Raw genomic sequence first — 21123 nt, 5'->3', positions numbered from 1 at the left:
ACAATCACACACAACAGATTCCATCTGGTCAACGTTACTTGAACTGAAACACGCAACAGATTAAACAACAAAAACTTAACGTTGACGTCTGAGGGTGCGTTGTCTTGTTTATCTTTTGTAAAATCTGCCATCGGTTGTTGTCTTTAAATTCAGAACACGTGAACTTTTCTGTCCGTCGGTGCAGACAGCAGGAAGATAAAATGGCTCCAACTCAGGAAGCGACGAAGGATGAAGGCTGATAAATCCCATCATGCTCTGCTGCTCGGAGCAGCTCCACTCAGCTTGGATTACTTTGGTCCTGAATGTTGCTTCAGAAACTTTAGAAAGCTCTAATGGAGGGATGGAGAAGACCTGCTGACACCTGGTCTCACTGCACCTCTTCATCCTGAAATATCAGCCAGTCAGAGTGCAGAATCTGCTCCACACCTCTCAGGTAGCAGAGTGAAGGACAGTGAGAGCTACTGGCCTGTTTATATTCAGCCTCAGGAGGACACAGTGGTTCTGTTGTTCCACAGAGAAACTGCAGCTGGAACAGGCAGAGTGATGAAGATCATCCCCTCATCTTTACTGACGTTCAGAAACAAACTGATGCTTCTGCTCCGACACGTAAATGTCAAGAATCAGCACCTTTAACAACGCAGATCTGCTGAAATCTGGACTGGATCTGTGATCTAGAGACATTCAGTCCTGTTGGTGGGATCAATAATCCCAAGACCTTCAGTACTGTTGGTGGGATCTGTGATCCAGAGACCTTTAGTCCTGATGGTGGGATCTGTGATCCAGAAAACTTCAGTCCTGTTGGTGGATCTGTGATCCAGAGACATTCAGTCCTATTGGTGGGATCTGTGGTCCAGAGATCTTCACTAATGTTGGTGGATCTGTGATCCAGACACCTTCAGTCATGTTGGTGGATCTATGATGCAGAAACCTTCAGTCCTGTTGGTGGATCTGTGATCCAGAGACATTAAGTCCTGTTGGTGGATCTGTGATCCAGAGACATTCAGTCCTTTTGGTGGGATCTGCGATCCAGAGGCCTTCAGTCTTGTTGGTGGATCTGTGATCCAGAGACCTTCAGTCTTGTTGGTGGGATCTGTGATGGAGAGACCTTTAGTCCTGTTGCTGGGATCTGTGATCCAGAGAACTTCAGTCCTGTTGGTGGATATGTGATCCAGAGACATTCAGTCCTATTGGTGGGATATGTGATCCAGAGATCTTCACTAACGTTGGTGGATATGTGATCCAGAAACCTTCAGTCATGTTGGTGGATCTGTGATCCAGAGATCTTCAGTCCTGTTGGTGGGATCTATGATCCAGAAAACTTCAGTTTTGTTGGTGGGATCTATGATCCAGAAAACTTCAGTCCTGTTGGTGGGATCTCCAGATACCTTTAGTCCTGTTGGTGGGATCTCCAGATACCTTTAGTCCTGTTAGTGGGATCTGTGATCCAGAGACCTTCAGTCTTGTTGGTGGATCTGTGATCCAGAGACCTTCAGTCCTGATGGTGGATCTGTGATCTAGAGACATTCAGTCCTATTGGTGGGATCTGTGATCCAGAGACATTCAGTCCTATTGGTGGGATCTGTGATCCAGAGACCTTCAGTCCTGTTGGGTGGATCTGTGATCCAGAGACTTTCAGTCTTGTTGGTGGGATCTGTGATCCAGAGATCTTAAGTCCTGTTGGTGGGATCTCCAGAGACTTTTAGTCCTGTTGGTCCTAAATTCACTTCAGTGATTTCATTTTATGTCCATGAGTTGGACACTGTGTCCACTGTAAAGACTGGGTGTCACCTTCCTGCTGCCCTTGGGTCAATGTGACCCATGAGGCCTCTGTTTTAAACCAGTGGGCCATTTTGACCCAAGGGCAGCAGGGTTAGTATTTTCTGCATAGATAAATCATATGTTTATGTTGTTTATTGTCATATGCAGTTAACACGAGGTGAACAGTGCAATGAAATGTTCAGGATGAGAAGAACCGATTCGACTCACTAAAACAAACAAACAAACAAGAAGTACTAAAGCGTGCAATGAGGGTACAAAAGAAAGTACCAAAAAGTGAAAAAGAAAGATAATATTTACTATGTCCAAAAGAAAAATAGTAAACAACAACATGGTGAATATAACGGTGCAGGTAGGGTGAAGGTTGTTTTGGGTTTCCTGAGTTCTCCTTTAGTTCTGCTGCTTTGGGCTCAGTTTGGGCTCAGACAGCTGGTGGACAAACTGTCCACATGTCTTCACTCTGCTGTCTTTAGGTTGTGGTTCGGTTCTTGGTACCCGAGTTTTGTATTCTTCAGCACATTTCTAAAACTAAAAACTTATCCACCAGTTCTCTGATTTCTCATGAATAAACCAGTAAAGCAGCTAGTCATGATGCTGCCGCCACCGTGTGAGATGTGGAGCTGTGGGACTTCTCAATGAACTGAACCTTTTTATTTGTTACCTTCAGTGGTGATGAAAAAGGTTCTAGTGAGACTTTAGTGATGTTTTATTTTGAAAAGCAGCAGCTTCCTGTCTTTTCAGTCGGCTAACTGTAAAGCAGAATAAAATGCTGCTCATTGATTCGTCTCAGGTTTCAGCTGAAGCTTCGAGGTTTCTACTCTTCTGTTGCACGTTTTTACCTGAAAGTCCCACATTTTAACCTGCATGGTCCTGGTTCTGGTTCCAGTTTTAAGAAATGTTTAAAGAACCAGTTTGAGTTCGTTCCACAGAGTCTTGTGGTCAAGCATCTGCAGGTGATTCTGAATATGCAGATTTTAAACATGTTATTCTACAAACAGGTGCTTCTGCACATTTATCTGTTGCTCCTGCAGGATGTGAAGGATCGAGTTTCCTCAAAACAACAACCTCAAACTCGGAGCGTCTGCTGAAACCCACCTGTGTGCTGAGACCACCCACCCATACATCACCTGGACTTTATAAAAGACAGAGACGCCTGGTCAGACGCAGACAGAGGACACGTCTCTAACCTTCACTGATCTGCCTCTGACGGGTAAGTTCTGATTTTATAGCAGCCTTTATTATTCCCAGGTGTGTCCAGGTGTTTCAAATTAACCCAATGTGCAGAGAGGGAAATAATGATGTTAGTTTGACCACTTACTAAATCTATATGTCCCTAATTGTTACAGAAACTTTATTTTAATGGAATATGAACTAAAAATCCAGAAAAATCACAGTATTCCTCCCGCTTGCTGCTCTTGGGTCAGAGTGATCAGCAGGACAGCAGGGGGTTACTAAGTTACAGATTAAACTTCATTTCATGTAAACAAATGTTTGTTCTTTAAATAAAACACAACTTATTACCAGGTGTAGAAACATTTGTAGGTAAGATGTTTCTTGTACTTGGTCTCAAGGTCTTGAAGGATTTTGGTCCACTCCGTTTTACAGAAACTTTAAATCCTTCATATATCTTGGAAACTTCAACCTTCAGCCACTCTGCAGATGTTCCACGGAACTGAGGTCTGGAGACTCCGAGCTGTAATATTCTTTTATAGCCTCTCCTTTGTTGCTTTTGAGGCATGTGTTGGGTCAGCCACAAGGCACGGTCCCGTGAATTGGCTCATCAGTGTATTTATTTGGTACCCTTAGCAGAAAAAAAGACCCAAACCAAGACGCGTCCATGTTCGTGTTTGGTCCATGGGGTTCTTTGGGTCATAATCAGATTTATTTTCCTTCAAACATGGCAGGTTGAGCTTATTTCATCTGACCAGAACTTTCTTCAAAACTTTCTCTCAGTCATTTAAGTGTTGTCTGGCAAACTCCAAAACAGGTCTGTACCTGGACTTTCTTTACCAGGGTACTGGTCTATACCTGGTGTACTGGTCTTTGCCTGGGGTACTGGTCAGTACTTGGGTCTTCTTTACCCAGGGTACTGATCTGTACCTAGGGTACTGGTCTGTACCTAGGAACATACCAGTACGTGAAATGAGCTGAGCTTGTTGGTGTCTGATGGATTGATTCATTGGAAGATATTAAAAACTTATTTTACTCAGTGACTTGCAAATGGGCAGCACGGTGGCACTACTGGTAGAGCTGCTGCCTCTCAGCGAGCAGGTCCCTGGTTCAAATCTCGGTCCGGGGGCCTTTCTGGGTGGAGTTTGCATGTTCTTTCTGTGCATGCGTAGGTTTTCTCCGGGTACTCCAGTATCCTCCCATAGACCAAGACTGATTGGTAACTCTAAATTGTCCCTATGAGAGAGAGGGTGAATGGTTGTTTGTCTCGTTTGTCTTGTTTTTGACCCAAAATGGAAGAAGTGGGCAAAAGATAATGGATGGATGGACTTGCAAATCAAACTACAACTTTTCTGAAGTGTTTTTTGTCCTCCGTATTTAAAAAAAAATATTATTTTTCTTTCCAGTAAAATTAAACTACTGTAAAACTGGAGATGTTTGGTTTCTCTGTCAGTGAGTAAATCTTTTAAAATCAGCAGGAGATCCCAGGGTTTTTCTTCCCCCTGTATGAGATGTTCTGCTGATCTGGTTCCAGCTCTGACAATGTTCGTCTCTCGTTGGTTTCGTCTTGTCCTGCACGATGTCCTCGCTCCGTCCTGCTTACATCACTTCCTGCTGGAGTTTGTAGGCACCGCCCTCTTCCTGTTGGCCAGCCTATCTGCTGTCCTGATAAGACCCAACCTGAGATCAGCTGTCAGTCTGACCAATCAGAGCTGCCCGTCTTTGGGCGAATCAGAACTTGTACCTGCATGTCCTCTGCATGTGGTCCTGGTCTTCGGTCTTTCTGTTGCCATGGCAGCGCTCTGTGTGGGTGGGGCACCTCACCTGAACCCAGCGGTTTCCATAGCAATGGCTTTGACCCTGAGGCTCCGCCTGTGGAGGGCTGCACTGTACATGATTGGTCAGCTGTTGGGGGGCGTGGCCTCTGCAGGGCTGCTGATGGGCCTGACCAGAGACATGACGCCCGCTCTAAACCAGGTGAGTGTCACTCTGAATCATGAAAGCCAAGCAGGGTGCAGTTTGTTCATGTTTGTGTTCAGGTGTCTTCAGGAGTTCAGCTGCACCAGGCAGTTACCGTGGAAACGCTCGTCACCCTCCAGCTGGTCCTGGTTGTCCTGAGGACCACAGACGTCTCTCTGCCGGCAGCAGCACCTCCTCTGTTGGTCGGTCTGGCTGTCAGTCTGGGTCACCTGGTGGCTGTAAGTCCCGCCCAACATTCAGTAAGTAGAACATCAAACAGGTGAGCAGCACACCTGTGACCCGTGTGTTCTCTCTCAGGTGGGGGCCACAGGTTGTGGGATGAACCCAGCTCGGTCATTTGGCCCAGCTGTCGTCACACTGGACTTCAGAAACCACTGGGTCAGTACACACACACACACACACACACACAGATAGAGAACTTCTTGGCTTTTATGTATGTGAATGTTCCTGTAAAATGCCTGAGACAACTTTGTTGTGATTTGGCACTATATAAATAAACTGAATTGAATTGAATTAATTCTTCTACAGGTGTTCTGGGCGGGGCCTGCTCTGGGGGCGTGCCTTGCTGCCCTCCTGAATGACCTGTTGCTGCGGCCGCGCTGGCGTTGCCCCAAAGACTGGTGGGTGGAGCTAAAGCAGCTGTATGAACTGACCGACAAGCAGCAGGAGGGGGCACTGTCACAGCTGCCGTAACATCCCCTGACCAAACCCATCTATGATGTCATCAGGTGATGTCATCATGGTACTTGTTGCTGTTCAACACCTGATCACAGTTTGTTTAAAAGGTTCTGATGGTAAAAACTGATTCTCATCAATAAAATCCATCTCCTGCGGGTTTTTTTTTTATCTACGACCTTTGACCTTTGACCTCAACCATGCCTCACATCAGCACTGGAAAAACACCACGACTCATGGACTTGGTTCTAATGGGTTTGGAGTTTCACATTTTGATACACCTGAACTCATCACTGACAGGAAACTACAAAATAAATGCTCAGAGATTGACAGGAAACCGCACCTCGGACACACACAGACAAGTGAGGATGATGATGTGTGTTTGTCTACAAAACCTGACCTGAGACATTCTGCCACTATGACGTCATCAGTGAACCGGTAAAGGTCCATTCGAGTTCAATGTAATATATTTTCCAAGGCTTCTAAGAATTAATAAAAAGTTAGACTGATTGTTACTCTAAATTGTCCCTAGGTGAGAGTGAGAGAGTGAATGGTTGTTTGCCTCCATGTTGCCCTGTGATGAACTGGAAACCTGTCCAGGGTGTCCCCTGCCTCTCGCACAGTGACAGCTGGACATGGGTACCAGTGACCCCCATGACCCAAAAAGGAAGAAGCGGGTAAAGATAATGGGTGGGACACCTGGAGACAAACAAGACAAACAACCATTCTCTTTCTCTCTCTCTCTCTCTCTCTCTTTCCGTTCAGACGCTTTTATCCATGCATGATCTGGTTATTTTGGTTCTGATCCAGACCTCATGTCCACAGGTGAGGCTTGGAATGAAGACAGACCAATAAATCAAGAGCTTTGCCTTTAGACTCAACTCTATTTACACCACAACTGACTGAAGCAACAGCCTCATTACTGAAAACAAATCCCCAATCCGTCAATCCATCTCTTGCTCCATCCTACCACCACTTGTGAACATGATGCTGTAGCATGAAGATGCGCTCCCCTTACTTTGACCTCTGACCCTTGGGTTGTCTTCCAGACTCACCATGAACTGTGTTCTTTAAAGTTGCTTTAAACTTGAATAATGTCTGATGTTTTCACACATTCACTGTCCTTGGACTGAGTCAGCCACAGTCTGACTCATGTTTACCTTTATTTTTTGTTTTTAAGAAAAAAAAAAAAATTGTTAATGAATTTTGTTTTATTTGATTAGAACAGGTGTACACGTGAATAATGCTGATTATTGTTTCCAATCATTATAATGAAATCATGTGAAATATATGTGTTTAACATATTTCTCTGTTCTGTGTTTCATAAAAACAGCTTTTCCTTGAGAGACACTTCTTTGAGCTGGATCTGTTTACTTCAGAGGGGAGTCATGACATCTGAGAGATTCCTAAAACGCTTCTGAGAGCTGATGGCTCACACAAAGTTTTTTTGTTCGTCTTGGTCCCCGATCCTGATGCAGTCTGTCTGATGTCCGTCTCCGTTAATTCCTGAGCAAATAAACATGATTGCTCAGTTACACTTTTTGTTAGAAGCAAAGTAGAAGTTTTAAGCAACTACCAGGATGGAGCATTTTTTCTCACTGTGAAACTCACATTTTCAGCTTTAAGTGTAAGCCGGCTGAAGGTTGCCGATCTTCTCAGCTGTCGTCCTCACGACCCCTGAAGCGGTAGTGACTTTCAGCTACCTTGGGCAGTTCCTGGCTAGTTCTCCTCATGGTGTCCTGGTCTGATCCACCAGCAGAACCCTGCAAAGATGAGTGAACTGGTGCCCTCAAACTGACCCGGTAAGGAGCTGAGACCTGGTGACATGATGCAACTCTGGGTCTGGTTATGACATTTTAGCTGATGCAGCTTGATCAATCATTCTCTGGCTTGCAGTGATAATACATGACTTGATCAAATCACATTAAATAACTTCTCTCAACCAAAATCCAAAGCAAACTATTGATCAAATAGTCAAACTTTGTCTAAATTTGTGCGCAAGTAAAAGCTAAAATAATTCCTGCTCAAAGAGTTAATTTTGCCTTAGATAAAAGTGAATTAATCCTTTATTGTTTAAATTGTTCATATTGATTTATTACTTTTATAACCAGTCATTCTACAAATTATTATCCTTTATCACTTATGTTGTTTGTTTGTTATTGTTGTTGATTCTTAGTTTGATTCATTATTTTTGTAATAAAACTTCAAAGACAACTTTGGTATCTTCATTTGGATGAATGTTCATTTGTTATATATGGGACTCCCTGTAATTAATGGATTCTACTTCAGCGACTGAGTTCTGATTATTAAAGGGTGAATATATTCATTAAGTTCTTGTTGGTCAATAAAGGACCAGCTGGTTCCCCCCTTTAATGAGTGCTAAACAAATAAACAAGTGTATTGAAGTGAGGAGCGAGTGTCACCCTTCTTAAACGCTACAATGCTCAGATACTTGAGCTCCTCCACCTGAGGCAACAACTCAGCTTCTGGAAACCACATCCGCCATCTGCGGTCCTGCACGTGGTCCATTTGAATTCCATGTGTCCGACCTCTCTGGGACACGAGGAGAACTCTGCTGGAGGTGTGAGTTGAAGGTCGCACCAACATGGGGCTCCACCAGACGTTCCCAGTTCATCTTTCTGTGTTTGGGTTTTCCAAGTATGACCAGCTTCCTCCCCCAACACTGGATCCAGCTCACCACCAGGGAGTGATCAGTTCACAGCTGTCACTCTTCACCAGAGTGTCATAGGGCTGCAGGTCAGATGACACAATTACAAAATCAATCATCGACCTTTGACCTGAGGTGGCCTGGTACCAAATACACGTATGAACCGTGCTGTGCTCAAACGTGTGGCACTTTGCCACTGTCTCAACTCTCCGCACCTCACCGCACCAGTTAAGGGCCCGCCCACTGCCGGTACACACCCCAGATCAGCAGCTACTTAGTACCATTTTCCAACACAGAAGTCCAGAAACCATCTTGAGGACTCAGTGTGACGTCTCCCTTCCTGTCTTTCATGTCTGGTCGGTCGTAAAGAACAGCTGCAGATGTCGATCGTGCTTCAAACGCGTCCTGTCCTCCAGGTTCTCCACAGGATCCACCAGCTGGTGTCTGCTCAGATGTGATGTTGTCAGGTGGGGCTCCAGGTGAGTCTGACAGTAGGAGGCCAGACACACCAGGCAGGACTTCAGGGCCTTCAGTTTGGGTCCAGTGCAGACGTCACAGGGAACTTCTCCTGGTCCTGCAGCTTGTTGCTCTGAGCTGCTGCTGATTTTCTGCTGAGCTTCATGTCTGAAATGAGCGACCATCTCTTTGATGAAGGTGTTGACTCTGAGCTGAGGCCTCGAGGAGTCTGCTCTGACTCAGAAACACTTTCAGTCTCAGGTTAAACCTCGTTCCTACTTGTTCAGAGAGGATCATGACATCATCTGACACATGATGAGTCTAAAATGTTCAGACCTTTTAGTGCCTTTATTCTTCTTCTTCAGCTGAGCTCATTTCTTGGTGGTAATTCTGCTGGTCTCTGCTGGACAGAAACAGGAAGCACATCAAATTTACAACATGCAGACATGAACACTGTTTAGACTGAGGAGTGTACTTCAACAAACCAGAGGGAGCCATGAGTATTTCTGGACCATAATGCCTCACAAAGCACCGACACTGAGCCTGAGCAACATGGTGAGCAGAAAGGTCCATGTTGTCAGGAGCCATGTGAGGCAGCTCAGGCGTTAAACACTGCCAGAGGCAGGGTCACACCATACACACCTGATAAGAAAACAAATGCCCAAACTCGCCTTTTGAGCCAAATGTTTCAGAATCAGAATCAGTTTATTATCGCCATGTCAATGAAGGAGGTTCACAAACTAGGAATTTGCTTCGACATAAGGTGCGAATAGTAATAAAGTAAAATAAAGTAAAAATAAAGTAAAAATTAAGTAAAAATGAGAACATTACATAAGACATAAGACCTGTGTACACCCACAAATAAAGTAAAATTTAAAACATAACATAACCATATGTACACCCATACAATAGAAAACAATAAAAAAGCTTAGAGAACAGTACAGATGGAGTGTTCAATTATAATACAGATGTAATGTGACCAAAGCAGAAGTTATGAGGTAGCATTATGAGTGTTCAGGAGTCCAACAGCAGAGGGGAAGAAACTGTTCTTATGGCGGGAGGTTCTGGTCCGAATGGACCGAAGCCTCCTGCCTGAGGGTGTGGTTCAAACAGTCCGTATGCAGGGTGAGCAGGGTCAGCTGTGATCCGACCTGCTCGCCTCACAGTCCTGGAGACGTACAGGTCGTGGAGGGATGGAAGGCTGCAGCCGATCACCTTCTCAGCTGAGCGCACAACGCGCTGCAGTCTGAGTCTGTCCCTGGCAGTGGCCCCGGCGTACCACACCGTGATGGAGGAGCTGAGGATGGACTCGATGATGGCCGTGTAGAACTGCACCATCAGCTTGGCCGGCAGCTTGGCCTTCTTCAGCTGTCGCAGGAAGTACAGTCTCTGCTGGGCCTTCTTGATGAGGGAGCTGATGGTCGGCTCCCACTTGAGGTCTTGGGTGATGGTGGTGCCGAGGAACCGATAAGAGTTTGCAGTGGTGATGGAGGTATCCTTACAGGTGAGGGGGGGCAGAGGGGCTGTGGCTTTCCTGAAATCCACAATCATCTCCACTGTCTTCTGGGCATTGAGTTCCAGGTTGTTGCTGCTGCACCAGGTCACCAGCCGGTCCACCTCCCTCCTGTATGCAGACTCATCACCGTCCGAGATGAGCCCGATGAGGGTGGTGTCATCTGCAAACTTAATAAGTTTCACAGAGTCATGGCTGGAGGTGCACTATTATTACTATTATTACTACTATTCACTATTAATTGTTGTAATTGTTGGAAAATTGCACTTCAAAAATATGTGTTTTGTTTTATAGGTGGGCAGAATTCCATATTAGCTCATTGAAAATTTACCTTTTAAGTTTTTATCTTTCAGAACATTGCTCATACGTCAAAAAATGTTAAGCTAAGTTGTTAAATTACTCGTCATTGCACCCCTTAGACAAATGTATGCCTTCCAGGAAGATCAGTATTTAATTTCCTTTAAAAAACAAACAAACAACAGATTAACAAATGACACATGGAGCAACACATTCAGGCTCCGGGGAATCCAAACTGATTCAACATTAAATTCAATCATTGGTGTTCAAAACATCCAAGATCTTTACCCGTTACTTCCTTTTTGGGTCGCTGGTGTCTATCTCAGCTGTCACTGTGCAAGAGGCGGAGGAACACCGTGGACATGTCTCAGTCCAGAGACACCTGGACAGGTCTCCAGTCCATCACAGAGACACCTAGGGACAATTTAGAGTTACCAATCAGTCTAACATGCATGTTTTTGGTCTGTGGGAGGAAACCGGAGTACCTGGAGAAAACCCCCGCAGCACAAAGAGAACATGAAAACTCCACCAATGCAACAAAATAAACAAATTTAAAAGGTAACAAATCATTGTAATACTTGGTTTATTTACAGAATGACTTTAATCGCTGGATGTCCAGCCCCTGAACTACTGGCTTTCAGAAACTGTGCCCCCCTGAGCAGTTTAATCGAATAGCTCTGATTTAGAGGGTGGAATACATTTATTCCATTTCCAAAACCTAAACTGAGTCTGGAAAAATGTAAAAGATGATAAAGGCCTGCAGCCGACCTCGTGATCAGCTGAATACAACAATGATAAACAGGACGTACCACATGTTCTTCTGTACGAAGATACCTGCAGGTAAATCCTCCATTTTCTGTCATAATTACATTGCATGATTAATAGTTAAATTAAAGGTTAATGCTTAAAGCTAGCTGTGCTTTGTTTTCCGTGTTTCAAATGTAGATATATGTTGTAACTTCTGGTTGCAACAGTTTAGTCTTTGTTATGATCAGTTAAACTGATTTTGTACAAAGTGTTTATTAGGCTGTGCAATGTGAAGTGGAGTGCTATGTCTGTAGCATCTTAGCTAGCTCATATGTGTTGCATGCTGCTAGCTTAGTGCTTCTTCTTGTTGCTCTCTAAAATAGTTATTGAATCAAGTGTTCACTTATGTAGGTAAAAAAACTAGATGTTTAATAACCCGTTAAAGTACACTAGACTGCAGGAAATGACATCTACTTTATTCAAAATTAAGTGGTAATTAGGTGATAATTAATTAATTAAGAATTACGTGTTATTCAACCCCCCCCACCCCACCACCACCACCACCACCACCACCATTGTGTCCCCCCCACACACACACATTATGAATGCTTCTGACGTCAATGGCCACCATGTTGTTCAAGCCAAGAGCCACTGGGGCTATGCACCCCTAAAGTCAGATTCTAGAATTGCCCCTGGTAAGTAAGTAAATTTTATTTATATCACTTTATATCACTTTTCATAGATAAAAAGCACAAAGTGCTTTACAGAAATACAGATACAGGTTTAACATAAAACAGGGACATTAAGAACAGTAACAAGAAATTGAAAAGTTTATGGGAACAAAACAAACATTTGGTTTACTTGTTTCTACTCTTCAATGCATCTCCACTCTGACCTTTGAATGTTACATCGGCCGTTTCAGTCTTTTAAGGTTTATAATAAGATTTTGAATACTTTTACTTTCAGTTCTTACCAGTCGGAGTGTTGTGACCAAGATACATGCTTTATTGAATTTAAAACACTAAAAAAGACGAGTGATTTAATTATATGGTAAAACAGCCTGCCATATAGGTGTTAACTCAAGTGAGCTAACGGGCAGATTTGAACACAGTGGACACAGTTTCCATCCATTTTCTTTACCCGCTTCTTCCATTTTGGGTCACAGGGGTCGCCGGTGCCCATGTCCAACTATCACTGTGCAAGGGGCGGGGTACACCCTGGACGGGTCGCAAGTCCATCACAGGGCCACAAAGAGACAAACGAGACAAACAACCATTCACTCTCTCACTCACACCTAGGGACAATTTAGAGTTACCAATCAGCCTAACATGCATGTTTTTTTGTCTGTGGGAGGAAACCGGAGTACCCGGAGAAAACCCACGCATGCACGGAGAGAACATGCAAACTCCACCCAGAAAGGCCCCTGGACTGGGGTTTGAACCAAGGACCTGCTCGCTGAGAGGCAGCAGCTCTACCAGTTGCACCACCGTGCTGCCCGTGGACACACTTTGCTTAACTTAATTTGAATGTACACGTCATTCTGACTCCACCCCCTTCACACTGATTGGATGACTGGGACCTCCTCTGAGGAGGATTAGCAGGCAGGAAGGGTCCACAGCCTGTGAGACAAAGCTGAGGGAGTTAAAACCTGAAGGCCTGTGAGTGAGGATGAGGAGGATTAGTGCAGATTACAGAACAGTTTATAACAGAAGAGTAGAAGAAGCGAGCAGGACAGATACACTCACTCACTAATTGGACCCAGCAGGACCAGCCTGTCAGAACCGGCTCTAACTGAGGAGGAGAGTCAAACTTCTGGGAGCTGGTCTGGGGTCAGCGGGCGGTCTGGATGGACGGGCTCCAGGCGTATGGGGCGGGGAAGGCCGGGGGTGCCTTCGACCCTCTGACCTTCTTCAGGCAGCCTCAGACCGTGCTGAGGATCTTCTGCTGGGTCAGTGTCAGGATTATGACCTTCTTGTGACTGCTCATGTTTCTCCAGACCAGGTTAACTCCGTTTGTTCAGGGTTGAAGTTTAGATAAAGTTTTAATCGTATTAATTCGTGTATAAGAACTGTTTTTGTCTTCTCATGTTTTTCACCTCATCTTTTATTTCTGGCAGTTTAAATCAGCACAGTCCTTATTTATTACACATGGTCTGGTTTTTTTTTATTTTATCTTCAATAATAGTAATAATATTTGTCTAATATTTGATTTCCTATCCACAGTCCAAAAAAAAAAGTTCAATACAAAAACAACTGGACTTTATTTGTAACAGAAGATGTTTCGCTCCTCATCCGTGGAGCTTTCTCAATTCAAAGAGCAGTGAGTGAGGGGTTCAGGTTATAAGGCTGAGTGAGATAAGATACATATACATATGCAGATTGACAATTCACACCTCAACACCTTAACAGTAGGGGTTCAGTCCAGTTGTTTTTGTATTGAACATTTTTTGAATTTATCATGTCCTGGATGACTGAGAATCTTCACCAGCCTATCCACAGTCCTTCAAGATAAAACTTTGAATGATTACATAAATTGTCCAGGTCTTGGTTTGTTCATGAGCATCAGTGAATAGTCGTGACTTTATGCCTGCACCGCCGAGAGACCATGGTCAGGATTCAGTTTTTGAATTAAAACACCAGAAAAGTCAGCATTCAGCCCTGCTTTACGCCGCTTTTCACCTCAAACATCTCAGAGCCCCGTCAGGTCCTGGAGATAGCAGGTCCAGGAGGGAAACCCAGACCTCCTTCAAGTCTTTTAAGTGACCCTCTGCAGATCGTGTAGTGGTAGGACCCAGTTCTGGTTCTGGTTTGTCTGTCAGCTGTGAGTGTGATCGGGTCATGAGACCAGCCGAAACATTCCTGATGCTCAGCTGCAGACTCTCCAAACAACAGCTCGTTGTTTGACTGCGGCTGCTCTGACTGGACTCCACGATGATCCCGATCGGGTCACAAAACAAACATCAGCAGAACTCTAGAAGGTCAGGTACCTGAATATGAGCTCAACCTAACAACAAACAAACAAACAAACAAACTGAAGGGGTTTGGTTGGAATGTAGATTAAAACTGATAAGATGAATAAAATACAGTAAATCTAGTTTTTCGTCACATGACATCATATGACTGCAAAGCTTCAGTCAGAGGTCGTGACTGTGCTCACATGATCATCAGCAGGCTTGCTTAGCAGCAGAAGATGAACAAAGTGTGGATGAAACTCTGGAGCAAAGACTTCTGGGAAACAGTTCTCCTCACCGGCTGTAACAATCAGGAAATAAAAACCAAAAGTTCAAAAACTGGACATCAGTGGAGCAGTTGGAAACATTCAGCCAGCTGCTCGCAGATACATGTAGTCCACCTCTGGCACCAACTTACCAAAGATCTCTATCAGAAGAGACGTTAAAGAATTATATCGTCCAAACTTGAGACATCTTTAACTTCAGTCACTGATTACAGTACTGCCCGAAGGTGCCTTCCCCTGCCTCCTCCTCTTATTCCTTGTCGGGGGCTCCAGCTAATCCAGCATCCAGCCCTCCACAGATCCTCCTTCATCCATCAACCTTCTGTGGTCTTCCTCTTCTCCACCTCTCTGCCTACTCCATAGTCATCCTTATTTGTCCAAAACACCTACAATCCCTCCTCTGCACATGTCCAAACCATACTATCCTTTTGTGTCAAACTTTGCCTCCAAATCTGAGCTGTCCCTCTGAGGGACACAAAACCTGAAGATCTGTCATGAATCAGGGTTTTTGGATTCAGAATCACCCAGACACCAAGAGTGAAACAAACAAAACAACTTTATTGATATATATACAGTAGCTGCTGGAGAGAGTAGGATCCAGCTGCAGTGACAGATCCTCACAGGCAGGAGGGAGAGAGACACCTGTCAGAGTTTCAAAAGCAGGTGAGGTGGGGGCCACCTGTTGCAGTTGGGTAGGATGACGTCACCGTCACTGGGTGAGACGCAGCTGCACGGCAGAGCTGAGGAGAGTTTGGTCGGAGGTGAAAATCCCAGAACAAAGTCCAGAAATGCAGGCGGGGGTCATACACAGGGAGTCAGAGTTTCAATAATGAATCCAAAAGTATAATCCGTGCATCGTAGTCGTTGGTTCAGAAGATGAGGTCGTTACCGTGATCAGAAAGGCAAATCCATACAGAGAGCAGGCAGGTCGGGTTTCCAAAAGGCAGGCGTGACGTCAAGAAGAGATTATCAAAACTAGGCGGGAACATGAACAAGAATGGCTGGATATCAGGAACCATGAATGGTGTGATAATCTGGCAGGGAATGAGAGTGGACATGGATCTTAAGGCAGGTAGCCGGTGTCTGGCATGAGTGCTGATTAGGCTGAGCATGGAGAGTGGGCGTAGTTAGAAGACATGAACAGAAACATGACATGAGGGACTGTGAGTGAGGCAGGGGACAGAGGACATGGTCTTGACAATATCTTCATCTCTGCCACCTCCAACTGCTCCTGTCTTTTTGTTAGAGCCACCATTTCCAAACAAAAGTTATTCAGATCAAATGGCTTCACTGCTACACACTGTTAACACCTATCCTCTTGTCACCTAGCCTGTTACCGCCTAGCTTGTGAGCACTTAGCCTGTTAATAGCTAGCCTGTTAGCACCTATCCTGTTGTCAACTAGTCTGTTGGAACCTACCTTATTAACACCTACCCTGTTGGCGCCTAGCCTGTTAGCACCTAGCCTGTTAGCACCTAGCTTGTTGGCACCTAGCCTGTTGGTGCCTAACCTGTTAGTACCTAGCCTGTTGGCATCTAGTCTGTTAGCACCTAGCCTGTTGGCACCTAGTCTGTGAGCACCTAGCCTGTTGGCACCTAGTATGTTGGCACCTAGCCTGTTAGCAAGTAGCTTGTTGGCACCTAGTCTGTTAGCAAGTAGCTTGGTGGCACCTAGCCTGATAGCACCTAGCCTGTTGGTACCTAGCCAGTTGGCACCTAGCCTGTTAGCACCCAGTCTGTTTGCACCTATCCTGTTAGCACCTAGCTTGTTGCACCTAGCCTGTTAGCACCTAACCTGTTGGCACCTAGCCTGTTAACACCTAGCCTGTTAGCACCTAGCCTGTTAGCACCTAGCCTGTTGGCACCTAGCTTGTTGGCACCTAGTCTATTAGCACCTAGCTTGTTAGCATCTAGACTCTTTTCACCTAGCCTGTTGGCATGGCGATAACTCCTTCCTTTTTGTCTCCAGCTCTTCTCCATTGTGGTCCTGGGCTGTATTGCCAATGAAGGTTATGTCAACCGGCCTGAGACGGTGGAGGAGTATTGCATCTTCAACCAAAACCAGAACGCCTGTAACTATGCCGTTGCCGTGGGAATGCTGTGTTTCCTCTGCAGTGCTGGTTTCCTGGCGTTGGATGTTTATTTTCCTCAGATCAGCGGAGTGAAGGACAGGAAAAAGGCCGTCATGGCCGACATTGGGGTGTCAGGTGAGACTCACCATGCCCTTGCTTTGTCACTTACCTATTCAAGCATCAAGCCCTACATGCAACATGTGTTTCTCATGCTTGCGCAGCTCTCTGGTCTCTCGTCTGGTTTGTGGGGTTCTGTTTTCTGGCCAATCAGTGGCAGGTCTCTAAACCTGAGGACAACCCTCTGAATGAAGGCGCTGACGCTGCCAGAGCCACCATCGTCTTCTGCTTCTTCTCTGTCTTCACCTGGGTACGTACTGCTGCAACATTCAGGTCCTGCGAACAGACATTTCACTCAGAGACACTCTGAGTTCTCATGTTTGATCTAAAGTTAAACACCTGAGCTCAGCAGCATGTTCCACACCTGTCCAGCATTCAAGACTACATCTGATGTGTGTCTTTTGTTTCTGTGTGTGTTATGGATTCTGTGGGTTTTTGTTGTGTTACATGTTGTATGATGTACTACACATTGGTGTGTTGTGTGTTGTGTGTAGGGAGGTCTCGCCCTGCTGTCGTTTGAGCGTCTGAAGAAAGTCTCTTTTGAAGAAGAATACAACAAACTCTTCACCCCTCCTCTTGCCTAAAACACAAATGCACCTTAACCTCACCTTTCTCCTGCAGCCAATCAGAGAAGAGGGCTTTCTCCAACCCATTCCCTCTGATCGGCCGCTCTGAGTGCCTGTCAACCAAAGTGCCTTCTCGTTTCCATGGTAACAGAGGGATGCTGGATACTCAACATTCAGCTTGAATGATTTCACAGATCATTGAAACCACAAGTTTGAATTGATTGAGTATTCTCTGCTGTACACAGCATCAGGTTGTGTGTTATGTAATTATTGCTCCATGAGAAAACAACGGTTCAAATAAATCATCTGCAACCACAGCTGTCACCTGGTTAACCTGCTGCGTTCACACCTGCACAGGTGGCGTCCATCGTTTGTGACTCTGTAATGCCCGATGCCTGCTTTGTCCTGTGTTCTGATGGAAGATGATGTTGTAACGGATTAAATGCGTGAACGTGATACTGCAACACCTTTAAAGTTCTGATGTAGATCCCCTGAGCACACCGCCAGTCAAATATCAGGCAGGAAGTCAGTAGAAGAGCAGAATTTCTCTTTTAATCAAGTCCCTTATTTTTTATACGCCTGGTCGAAAGGCAGACATATATACATAGGTCCAAAAACTTTCTTCTGTCCCGCCTAAGACGGCTGATCAGCTCAAGATAATTTAATGAAACTTCATACACACATGCATCATCTCTAGACCTAGTGTCATGTTCATGACTCATCACCCCAGCTCAGAGGTCAAGGTCTAAAATCAAGGTCAAAGTTAAAACTAAACATTCGCTTGTTCGGACCATAACTTCTGATACGTTCGAGTTGATTTAATGAAACTTGAAGCAGATTTGTACCATTGCTAGATAGTGTGTTGCTTCAGATTTCCATCACCCCAGCTTCAAGGTCAAGGTCACAAATCAAGGTCAATGGGTATTCAATGTCTTTACTCGTCCAGACCATTTCTTTAGATATATGTATAAAATGTAGCTGTATAACGTGTCGTATGTGTTACTCTTGTTAAATAATGGACCTGTTAGAAATAGTAGATTAGACCCTTTAATCAACATTCATTGTTATGTTGATGATACACAGTTATATTTGTCCATGAAACACAATGAATCCAGTCAGCTACTTAGACTACAAGCTTGTTGCCTTCATGCTTGCTCAAGATGAGAGTTCTGCAATAGAGTTAAATTCAAAGCAGTCTGCTCCTCCGATAAATAATGTTAAATTATTATTTTTATATATGAATGTTTGTGTTCAGTGCCCTGAGATGACTTATGTTGTGACTTGGCGCTATATAAATAAACTGAATTGAATTGAAATTCTCTGTCAACAAAAACTCGTGATTTCTTCTGTCGTTGATTCAGCTCTGAGAGATACAACTCCTTTCCTCCTACTCAGACAGTCCAGTTAGTCAACCTGTACCAGGGCTCAGGGATACCTGCAGGCTTACCAGACCTGTAGGATTTAAATAAAAATAAAAACCCAAGTGAAGTGAGGTATGAGGTCCGCGAGTGGACGAAGACTGCGCTAACGATCCATGGATCTCCAGGGAGTTCTGAACTTCCTTAATCTCTCCTCTCTGAAGCTAACCCAAGAGGGAGGCTACCTAAAACCACTTTTCATCTCTTTTTGCGTGTTCCCCCTCCGGTGTCCTGGCAGAGAACCAGTAGAGTCAAAATTTTGAGTTATCTCCCCAAAGACACAAAAAGGAGGCCAGGAGTTGAGGTCAAAGGTCAACTACTCTCAGATAGACTTTGTTAAAAACAAAAATGTGCAGGAGAAGTTCATCTTGCTCTAAAGGTAAATAAAAACAAAAGCAAGCTTCGTCTCTGCAGTCACATGAGCATTATTCATACAACCCCAAAGGTGTCTCTCTGTCTCCAGCAGGGGAGACAGATCAGGTCCGTGCACCAATCAGAACCAAGCCCCGGGAGCCTGGGAGCTCAAACAGGAGGGCCCCTTTCGATCCTATCTGTGAGCTTTTACAGCTGTTATGTAAGAACAAAGAATGTGGAACTAGGTCCCACGCTCCTGGGCCTCTTCTTATCTGGATTCTGGGTCTTCATTGGGGTCTGCTGCAGGTTGAAGATGTTCTTCTTCCACATCTTCCTCCTTCCAACAGGAACCTCACTGTCTGAGCAACGGATCCACGGCCCCAAGGCCTCCAGGTATTAAACTGTGAATTTTGTGAATTTGAGTCTCCACTGTATAATTTTTATAACATGATGCTTTCAGCAGGACCTGGGATGTTTTCTTCAGGACCACCACGGGTCCCTGTTCCCCCATCAGTGGTCTCAGAGTTCTGTCCACAAACTGTGTGTGAAGCTCAGAATTCAACAAAAACAAAAGACATCATCATGCATGTTGTTATGAAACCACCAGCCTGAACCGAAATACTGTCCTGTGGTCTGCTTTGAGACCCGGGTCCAACACACTGCTGCTGGTCGGCTCCTTCAGAACCTCAACCATCCAACACCAGGTGCCCCCACCCAGCTCACCTGAGGTTCAAACCCACCTGTTGCTCATCCTCCAATCTTCCCCAAGTATCTGACCGAATGAAGCTCAGGCCCAGGTCCAGTTCTTTATCCTGGTCTGATCCTGGTTGGATGTCAGGGGTCTCCTACTCCAGTTTTAAGGGCCCCGCTGTCCTGAAAGATTTAATATGTTACCCTGCTTTAACTCACCTCATTTCAATGACTGAAGAACACCTCAGCAGGTCAACAAGTTCTGCAAAAACTCGTTGACCCGTTCATTTTAAACAAGGAGTGTTGGAGCAGAGAAACATCTAAAACCTGCAGGACAACGGGATCCAGGGAACCGGGGGTTGGGGACGTAAGCATCATGTGATCTTGGTCCTGAGTTTGCACCTTGGTTTGGTTCCTGTTCTAGTCTTGGTTCATTGCCAAGTTCTCACCATGTAGCCTTCTCATTAGCATCTCTTCAGGAACATTCTCATGAATCTTTCCAAAAACCCAGAACAGTTTCACACACTAAGACCAGTTTCTGTAGAACTTCTCTCCTTTCCTTTCAGTGTTTCCATTTGACTCTTTAAGTCCAAGAACTTCCAACCATTTGACAGCAGCTTTTAGTCTAATGATCATCTGCTGATGGTCCAGTAACAACCACTGGGCTCAGATTATCCCTGAATGGTCTGGGTTGGACTCAAATAAGTCCTGAATGGTCCGGTCGGAAACATCTTTGTTGAATGTTTCTTTTGTGCAAACGTTTTGTCCATCACCTGAAGATCATCTGAGCAAACGAGTTCTACTTCCTATTCTGCTACTGCTCTTTGTTCTACTTCTTCTTTTAGACCTGGTTCTCCAATTTTGACCACAGTAAGCCATCCCGGTAACGTGTTCTCTCTGACATGCTAACTAGCCTGGGTTCTTTCTGATGTATTAACATCTTCTATGTGGGATGTTCTTCACATGTTCTCTCTGACCCTAACAGTTCTTCACATGTACTCTCTGACCCTAACAGTTCTTCACATGTACTCTCTGACACTAACAGTTCTTCATGTGTTCTCTCTGACACTAACAGTTCTTCACCTGTTCTCTCTGACCCTAACAGTTCTTCATGTGTTCTCTCTGGCTCTAACAGTTGTTTATATGTATTCTCTGACATGCTAACCATTCTGGGTTCTTTCTGACGTGTTAACATCTTTTATGTATGATGTTCTTCATGTGTTCTCTCTGACACTAACAGTTCTTCACGTGCTCTCACTGGCACTAATATTTCTGCATGTTTTCTCTCTGACACTAACAGTTCTTCATGTGTTCTCTCTGACTCTAACAGTTGTTCATATGTACTCTCTGACATGCTAACCATTCTGGGTTCTTTCTGACGTGTTAACATC

At 44.7% G+C, this 21123-nt stretch overlaps 2 protein-coding genes across 2 annotated transcripts in view; both read left to right on the top strand.

The window, feature by feature from the left end:
* Nucleotides 1-4488: 4488 nt before the first annotated feature.
* On the top strand, nucleotides 4489-5619 carry LOC119421208 (aquaporin-1). The gene is made up of 4 exons (XM_037688588.1): nucleotides 4489-4923; nucleotides 4986-5144; nucleotides 5224-5304; nucleotides 5455-5619. The coding sequence occupies exons 1-4, from the start codon at nucleotides 4489-4491 to the stop codon at nucleotides 5617-5619; spliced, it is 840 nt and encodes a 279-aa protein (XP_037544516.1).
* Nucleotides 5620-13128: 7509 nt separating this feature from the next.
* Nucleotides 13129-21123, top strand: part of LOC119421281 (synaptogyrin-1) — an 8727-nt gene continuing 732 nt past the window's right edge. The window contains exons 1-3 of the mRNA XM_037688655.1: nucleotides 13129-13230; nucleotides 16485-16722; nucleotides 16809-16954. Coding sequence (XP_037544583.1) covers nucleotides 13129-13230; nucleotides 16485-16722; nucleotides 16809-16954 — 486 coding nt within the window. The remainder of the gene's footprint in view (nucleotides 13231-16484; nucleotides 16723-16808; nucleotides 16955-21123) is intronic.

Source organism: Nematolebias whitei, chromosome 15 (assembly GCF_014905685.2).
Source record: "Nematolebias whitei isolate Nwh7 chromosome 15, NemWhi1, whole genome shotgun sequence".
Lineage (NCBI taxonomy): Eukaryota > Metazoa > Chordata > Actinopteri > Cyprinodontiformes > Rivulidae > Nematolebias > Nematolebias whitei.
This window is presented reverse-complemented; position numbering and strand designations above follow the sequence as displayed.

Coding starts and splice junctions, on each gene's coding strand:
- LOC119421208 (XM_037688588.1), top strand. CDS start 4,489: ATGTTCGTCTCTCGTTGGTTTCGTCTTGTCCTGCACGATGTCCTCGCT. Junction 5,145..5,223: donor GTCTGGGTCACCTGGTGGCT/GTAAGTCCCGCC, acceptor GTTCTCTCTCAG/GTGGGGGCCACAGGTTGTGG. Junction 5,305..5,454: donor TGGACTTCAGAAACCACTGG/GTCAGTACACAC, acceptor ATTCTTCTACAG/GTGTTCTGGGCGGGGCCTGC.